The sequence below is a fragment of the Musca vetustissima genome, unplaced genomic scaffold, assembly GCF_032173495.1.
Source record: "Musca vetustissima isolate MV318-11 ecotype Yass unplaced genomic scaffold, APGP_CSIRO_Mvet_v1 utg190302, whole genome shotgun sequence".
Classification (NCBI taxonomy): Eukaryota; Metazoa; Arthropoda; class Insecta; order Diptera; family Muscidae; genus Musca; species Musca vetustissima.
Window position 1 is genome coordinate 23,527 of NW_026883796.1, and position 8,863 is coordinate 32,389.

At 34.2% G+C, this 8,863-nt stretch overlaps 1 protein-coding gene across 1 annotated transcript; it reads left to right on the forward strand.

Annotated features, from left to right (window-relative positions):
- The first annotated feature begins 1,924 nt into the window (after positions 1-1,924).
- On the forward strand, positions 1,925-8,652 carry LOC133330804 (aminoacylase-1-like). Its single transcript, XM_061539211.1, has 6 exons — positions 1,925-2,009; positions 3,462-3,806; positions 7,202-7,348; positions 7,420-7,703; positions 8,247-8,383; positions 8,448-8,652. The coding sequence occupies exons 1-6, from the start codon at positions 1,925-1,927 to the stop codon at positions 8,650-8,652; spliced, it is 1,203 nt and encodes a 400-aa protein (XP_061395195.1).
- The last annotated feature ends 211 nt before the right edge of the window (positions 8,653-8,863 follow it).

Sequence of the window (8,863 nt, forward strand, 5' to 3'; positions counted from 1 at the left end):
AGTAGTAAAGTCGGACGGGGCCGACTATATAATACCCTTCACCACTTTGGGTATATTCAACAGATGAATCCTTACAGACGTCGCATTTTTAAAGGAATGAATTTGGATCCATAAACATTTCATTCTGCAACCGATACTAAATTTTTATTTGGTCAGATATAGAAGCTATATCTAAATCTGAATCGATTTTCAGGAAACTTAACACACATCATTCTAGACCTAATTCATTACGTTGTGCCAAATTTCGTGCAGATCAAAAGATTTCCAGGGTCCTTAGTGGACTATTTACCTAAAATCGGACGAAAATATATATGGGAGCTATATCTAAATCTGAACCGATTTTCACTAAACTTGGCAGACATCATTCTAGACCATATTCATTACGCTGAGCCAAATTTCGTGCAAATCGAAAGATATATAAGGACTTTGGTACACCATTTACCTTAAATCGGACGAAAATATATATGGGAGCTATATCTAAATCAGAACCGATTTTCACGAAACTTGGCAGACATCACTCTAGACCATATTCATTACGCTGTGCCAAATTTCGTGCAAATCAAAAGATTTCCAGGGTCTTTAGTGGATAATGTACCTAAAATCGGGCGAAGCTATATATGGGGGCTATATCTAAATCTGAACCAACTTTCACGAAACTTGGCACACATCATTCTAGACCTTATTCATTACGCTGTGCTAAATTTCGTGCAAATCGTAAGATATATAGGGACTATGGTACACCATTTACCTTAAATCGGACAAAAATATATATGGGAGCTATATCTAAATCTGAACCGATTTTTCCCATTTTCAATAGGGCTCGTCCTTGGGCCAATTATGTGACTTGTGCCAAATTTCATCCAAATCGGATCATAAATGCGACTTTGTTAACAAAAATACATGGACGGACGGACAGACGGACATGCATAAATCGACTCAGAAAGTGATTCTATGCATATTCTCAAAAGGAAGCATGGGTCTATCTCGATTATTTTTGCCTGTTACAAACATATGCACAAAGACATAATACCCTGTACCACAGTGTGGTGAAGGGTATAAACACAAGAATTGCATTTAGAAACTATAGCGTCATCCAAACAAATATTATTTGCAATTTTTTTGCCATGCCATAAAATAAATCATAACACCAAAAAGCATAGACCCCAAATTATCTAACCGAAAAAAGTCATAGCATAATTTCTTCATTCATTATCTCTACACCCCCACCCACTATCAGTTAATTGGGGTCCAATGCATTTGGTTGCGAATTTTTTTGATTTAAATACCCGCCGTCGAAGAGTGGTCACAACAGTTCACTTCGAGTAGTCGATCAAGAACAGTTAATTAGAAAACAAAGCAAAAGAAAAAGTAAGAATTAAATAAAAAAATAGTGGGAAGTGAAAGTTGGAAGATTTGTGTTGGTGGTGAAAATTGTTTTTGAGGGAATTTCAATATCGGGAATGAAGATATAAAGGATACTACAGAATAAAAAAATTAAATTTAGTTTGAGAAAATTTCAAAAATCCGCAATAAAATTTATATCTAGCTTTTATATAAAGGATACTGCAGAGTGAAAAACGATTTGAAAATTAAAAATATTAATTTGAAAAATAAAAAAATATATATTTTTTTTTAATAAAAAACAATATTTTTTTTTTTGCTTCATCCAATATCCGCAACAGTTGCCAACATGTCTAGTTATATGTTGCCGGTTTGCCATACATAAAAAATATAATAATTAATCATTACCATGTCACAATTATCAATATAGGGCAGACATTTTCAAAATTTCCATTCCCCAATTTATAACAATTAATGCCACCAACAACAAAAGTAGTGTGGAGAAAGTAGCAGCATAATTTTTTAGATATAAAACATTAATTATATTAATAAAATTAAATTTATTTTTTAGCGCTTTGCAAACATGAGTGCCTGGGAAAATAACAAAGAAATCCAAATTTTCCGTGAATACCTGCGCATTCCAAGTGTCCAACCGGATATTGATTATGGTGAGTAGGCGAACAAATTTGTAAATTATTAATTTAATGCAGCTCGATGTTGGGTATCAATAAAACAGCTCGTGTGCGCAGCTGGCATGGCTTCATCCTGAGGTTTACATTTTTGGGACAATATCTATCGAATTAGAAGTAGACAATTTTAATATCTTGTGTGGAAGAATATTTAAGGTGACCTGAAAAGATTTAGCCGAATGTATATCGAGGCCATCAACTTCTTAAACTTGATTTCATCGAACTTCGAGAACCAATTTTTCATCATTCTTTTAAGACCATCACAAAAAACAATCTATAATCGGTCCCTATAAGTTCAGGTGCGGTTCCTCTGAAACTAATGAAGACAAATATCCAGTTTTTTATTAAAATTTATTGAGAACAAAAATTAATTAGCTTCGATGATTTTGAGGCATTATTTCACATAGGCGGAAGGCAAATATGTTTATTATAATTTATATGGGGTAGATGTGGATGTATTGGTAGATATATTGGGAAAGGCATGTAAAGGCTTCTATCCTCGGAACGTTTTTCAACTTAAACACAACATTCTTCGTATTTTGATGCGGATTTTTTATTAACATTTATTGAGAACAAAAATGAAGTAGCTTCGATGATTTTGAGGCATTATTCCACAAAGCCTGAAGGCAAATAGGTTCATGATACTTTATAGGGAGATGTAAAGGTATATTGGGAAGGGCCTATGAAGGCTTCTATTGTCGATTAAAGCCTTATAAAGGCCTCTGTCTTCGATAAAATGCTTGTAAATGCTTTCATAATTGGAATATAATCGTTATCCAGAATACCTTCAGCAGTCTTCTGAACGCGAAGGCAAAAAAAAACAAATTTAGCTAATTAATTTTTGTTCTGAAGACAGTTACCTAGCCCTGTGATCTGAAGGTTCGGATTTTAATAGAAAAAATCGTGAGAAGATAATTTTTAAATGGGGAAAATTTGGAACGTTTTTTCATACTTTAAACAACATTCCTCGTTTTTTGATGATTTTTTTCTCTCTCAATTTTCATTGAGGAAAAATTCGGGTTGTCAGATCACGAGATGCAATATTTTCTTTACAAAAATGAGGGCAGATTCTGTGTGCGTTTATTTTATACTTTGAAAATGCTCATCATTCTCTAAAGTTTTTTTTTCTACGGCAGAGGAGTCGCACCTCAACATATAAGGACCGATTCCCGCTTGCTGCGGGTTTATCATAATATATATTAATAATATTTATTGAGAACAAAAATTCATTAGCTTCGATGATTTTGAGACATTCCACAGGTCCATAAATGGAACTTTATTCGTATACAGGGCCTTACTGTTTATTTTATAGCTCAAACTGGGCACATTTGAAGAAATTGTCAGCCATTTTTCCTATTTTCTATTAACTTTATTTTCTTTACCTTTCGAATTTACATATAATTTTATCTCTCTTTTCTGTTATTTTTCCAGAACCCTGCATTGAATTCCTACGCAAGCAAGCCAAAGATTTAGGCCTGCTAATTAATGTCTATTATCCAGGGGGTAAAACTAAACCTGTCGCCGTCATAACATGGCAAGGTACACAACCCGAACTACCATCGATCGTCTTGAATTCCCATATGGATGTTGTTCCCGTATTCGAAGATAAATGGGTACATGCACCATTCGGTGCCGAAATGGATGAGGAGGGTAGAATTTTTGCACGCGGTTCACAAGATATGAAATGTGTTGGTATGCAACATTTGGCTGCCATTCGCGCCCTGAAGAGCAAGGGTGTTCAGCTGAAGCGTACCATTCATGTTACCTATGTGCCGGGTAAGTTCGATTGGAAATTTGTTGGTTGTTTTCTTTCAAATTGGACAATTTAGAATAAGTCTATGCATTATATTTGAAATTTCTAAGTTTTCATATTTTATTATATTGAAACAATTTTGAAATTAATGATTTCTAAACAGATTGTAAAGCACTGATCTTCCCTTGAAGTGATAAAATGTCTGATCTACAGATAACTCAGTTATATCAGTTGGGGTGATAAGTTGTTACAATATTTGTTTATATGAAAAGTAAATATGAAATGTAACACCTCACTCTGATATGTAACTGGAACTGGTACCACAAAATTTAGATAACATTTAGATTTTCTCCCACCCAACTTTCATAAATCAATCAGGGACATAAAAGTGTCATAGAAGAAGATGAAGATCGTAGATGACCCAGTTTTATGGTCGAAATGAAGAAAATTTCCTCTGGGAGAAATAAAAAATTGTATGACTGGGGACCCTATTTCGAAGTTGTAGCTACAGCCTAATATTTTATGTTTGTAACGGCACAAGTTTTTTTCATACTAAAAACAGCGTCTTTTGGCGAGTTTTTGTTACATTTTTATTAAAATTTATTGAGAAGAAAATTTGATTAGCTTCGATGCTTTTGAGGATTTTGTTCAAGAAAAGGCAAGTAGGTTCATGATAATTTATAGAGGTAGATGTAGAGGTATAATGGGAATGGCCTATAAAGATTCTACCTTCGATTAAAGACCTATAAAGGTCTCCAACGTCAACAAAATATCGGTAAAGGCTTTCATAGAAGGATTCTATCTCCGATAAGGGCTTCTATTGTCAATAAAAGGCCTACATAGGCTCCTATCAATGGCAAACAACATGAAAAGGCCTCGATCGTCTATAAAAGGCGTTTAAAGACATGTTCAGAGATTGATGACGAATTTAAAACCATATAAAAAGCACATACGTATACTAAGCTTTTTTCTGAAGACAGATACCTAGCCTTTTTTTAATGGGAAAACTTCGGAACGTTCTTTCATGCTTAAAAACAATAATCCTCGTCTTTTAATGATTTTTGTTTTTGTAAAAAATTATTGAGAACAAAAATTGATTAGCTTCGATGATTTTGAGGATTTTTTTACACAAAGGCGAATGGCAAATAGGTTCATGATAATGTATAGGGAGATGTATTAAAGATCACGTCGATATAAAGATGACGTCGATAAAATGCCTGTAAAGGCTTCCATAAAGGAGTATAAAGGCTTCTATCTCGGATAAGGACTTCTATTGTCGATAAAAGTTATATTTAGGATTCTATCGTATATATACTTCCATCATTGATAGTCTACTTGAAAAAAGGCTTATAGGTCTATAAAAGGTCTGTAAACGCCCATATATAGACTTAACATAATTTTTGCTGAAGACAGACACCTAGCTTTGTGATCTGAAGGTCAGGATTTTAATAGAAAAATCGCGAGATGATGTTTTTTAAATGGGAAAACTTCGGAAAGTTTTTTCTTAAAAACAAGATTCCTTGTCTTTTGATAAGTTTGTTTTTATTTAAGGGAAACCCCCCACATTCTCGATTTTAATTTTTCAAGATTTTCAATGGGCTGGTAAATCAATACCAATGCTTGTTAAGGTTTGTAACTTTACACATATATAATTGAAGATTTAAAATAGAAGAAAAATAATTTACAAAAAATTTTTGTTGTTGTTTTTTGTAATTAAAGAAAAGTCCTTAGTTTTGATGGCGTGCATTATAACTCCTCACTGGAACATCGGAATCCGAAAATTCCAACGATGTTAGAAAGAGTACATGTCTGAACTAGGATTATTGACTTCGCTCTAAAATTAACAAAATGGCGGACCTTTGAAAAAATATTTTTTTTTTGGAAAATCGCCAATTTTTTACCAAAACCAAAGATAAAAAATAAGGAAGGTCTTCACCGATTGGCTTTATCCTAGTTCATACGATAGCTATACACTCACAGAGAAACGTGTAAAAATTTGAAATCGATTGGGTTATTAGTTTTTGAGTTATCGTGCCCGCTATTCGCAAAAAAATGTTTAGAGAAAAACGCGTTTAAAGTTTGAGAAGCCCTTCAGCCGTCACTTGATGCTGACACAATAAATCGGCTATATCTTCAAGAGTTCTTGAGATTTTCATTTGAAAATTTGTAGGGACATTCTTTAATTAGTGTAGATTCGAATAATATCAACAAAAAATTTGACCCCGAGAATGGGGGGAGGGGGGGTCCCCTTAAGTTTATTGAGAACAAAAATTGATTAGGTTCGATGATTTAGAGGAATTTTTCCACAAAGGCGGAAGGCAAATAGGTTCATGATAATTTATAGGGAGATGTATTTTGGGAAAAGTCTAGGCATTTATCTTCGACTAACGACTTATAAAGGCTTCTGTCGTCGATAAAATGTGAATGAAGGCTTCCATAAATAGGAGTATAAAGACTTCTATCTCCGATAAAAGGACTTCTATCTCCGATAAAAGGACTTCTATTATTTCGGATATAAACAACATAAAAAGGCTTCAATCGTATATAAAAGGCCTAAAAAATCTCTCAATTGTTAATTGTGGAGTTTACTTTGCTATTCACTTTTCCCGCATCGTTTATTTCTTCTTCAACTCTGCCATGATCATTCAATCCACTCAAATCTTTTCAAATCGTCCTTTCTATTTAAAATCTATGAGCACATATCGGTATTTAGCATACCTTCTGCAGTCTTCAGAACGTGAAGGCAAAAAATCTATAAGTTAATCAATTTTTGTTCTCAAAAAATTTAATCGGTTCTTATAAGTTCAGGTGGGATTCCTGTGAAACCAATGAAAACAAATAACCGGTTTTTGGATTAAGATGTAGAAAAAATCTTCATAGATTGAAGACGAATTTCAATCTGAAGAAAGATACCTAGCCTTGTGATCTGAAGGCTCGCATTTTTGAAAAAAAAATACAAAAAATTGCTTGAAGGTGTTTTTTATAATGGGAAAACTTTTTTTTCATTCTTAAAAACAACATTCCATGATATTTGAGTTTTTGTTCTAAATTTTCATTGTGGTACAAATCGGGTTGATGATTCAATGTCTCTCTTTAGAAAAATGATTTCGCACTTCAACATGTATCAACCGATTCTCGCTTAATAAGGGTTTATCATTATAATATAGTTTTTAAAATTTATTGAGAACAAAAATTGATTAGCTTTGAAGATTTTGAGGCAGTTTTCTACTTGGGTGTCACAGGTTTCTTATTCCGACGACCGCAATAAGGGTCTCATTTTACTTCAGGTTTCTTCAGAAATATTTTAATATCTTGATGTCCTAATATTTGTTCCGCAAACTGGGCTAAATTTTGCAGAGCTTATATTTTTCCCTTCGGATGTAAAATTTAATCACATGTTTTCCTCCCACTTTTTCAGATGAAGAAATCGGTGGCACCTTGGGCATGGCTGCTTTCGTGAAAACCGATGATTTCAAGAAACTCAATGTTGGCTTCTCTTTGGATGAGGGTATTGCCTCGACCGATGATGTTTATAATGTGTATTATGCTGAGAAATATATTTGGCGTAAGTAGAAGTCATCCATCCACATCTTTCCTTTCCAGTTTTGATTTAAAAATCCCATTTTCTTTTTACAGAGGTCCATTTCAAAATTACCGGTCAGGCTGGCCACGGTTCGTTGTTGCTGAAAAATACCGTGGGTGAAAAACTGCATTATATTTTAAATAAAATGATGGCCTTCAGAGAACATGAGGCGAAACGTTTAGAATCGAATCCGAATTTGTCAATTGGTGATGTGACCATGGTGAATTTGACCACAATTAATGGTGGGGTGCAAAGTAATGTGGTGCCGGCCTCTTTGAATGTTGGTTTTGATATTCGCATTGCCATTGATGTTGATCCCAAGGAATTTGAAAGTCAGGTAAGTGGTGAGAGGGGTTTGAGGGGAAACATTGAAATGCTTTTGGCAGAGGGCCAGCATTTATTTCAAGGCCTTTTGTATTACCCATTGATACACAAAGGCGAGGATTATATTTATCCATATCGATGACTATTGAAGATGACACAAATAATCCGGCTGAGGGCATTTGAGCACCACATTCGATTGCTAGCGAAGATTATCTTCATAGGGCCTTTTATCAAGCATTTCCTCATTTCCTCTGGGTGATCCAGAATACTGGACCCCAAAACCACATTTGTAGGGGATTAATTCACGTAGGTTTAAGGACGGGCGAGATTCCCAAACAGATCTCGTTTAAGAATATTATTGCTTACATTTTTTCTTTTTATTCCATTTTACTTTTTCTTCAGAACAATTTCTAACATTTTTTGAAAACTTTTCCATTGTCTTATCCTGCCTTTTTTCTTTTTATTTCATTTTACATTTCATCACCTTTCTTTTACCTTTTTTCATAACAATTCCTTAGATTTGTTGAAACCTTATTCCATTTTCTCCTCCTTTCAGCTCCTCAGATGGTGTGAAGAAGCTGGTGGCGGCATTGAATTGGCTTTCGATTTAAAGCAGCCCAAAATTGAGGCAACTAAAATCGACGATTCCAATATCTTTTGGGTTGCCTTTGAAAAGTGTTTGACGAAGGATATGTGAGTCGAAATCATATTCCTCTCGAAGTTCTTTTTTCAAATGTTTCGTTTTCGTTTCTTCTAGGGGCTTGAAAATCCGCAAACTGATACTCCCCGGTGGTACCGATAGCCGTTTTATTCGCCAATTGGGCATTCCTGCCCTGGGTTTTTCACCCATGATCGAAACACCCCTCTTGTTGCACGATCACGATGAATACTTGAAAGCAGATACCTATTTGAGAGGCTGTGAAATCTATGTAAATCTAATTACATCTCTGGCCAATGCTTAAATTCTGGAATGGAGGAATTTCGATTTTATTTCTGAAAGAAATCAAGATAAAATGTGTTCATTAAATTGTATATAAATTTGTAAATAATTGTAGATAAAAATAAAAAAAGATAGTAAATTGTTGGACCTCACTTCAATATTTTGGGAATACATTTTCATATTTCACCCATCAAAGCCTCATGGGAGAATCAGATGGATGTGTAAGCAGTCTA

Coding starts and splice junctions, on each gene's coding strand:
- LOC133330804 (XM_061539211.1), top strand. CDS start 1,925: ATGAGTGCCTGGGAAAATAACAAAGAAATCCAAATTTTCCGTGAATAC. Junction 3,807..7,201: donor TCATGTTACCTATGTGCCGG/GTAAGTTCGATT, acceptor CCACTTTTTCAG/ATGAAGAAATCGGTGGCACC. Junction 8,384..8,447: donor AAGTGTTTGACGAAGGATAT/GTGAGTCGAAAT, acceptor CGTTTCTTCTAG/GGGCTTGAAAATCCGCAAAC.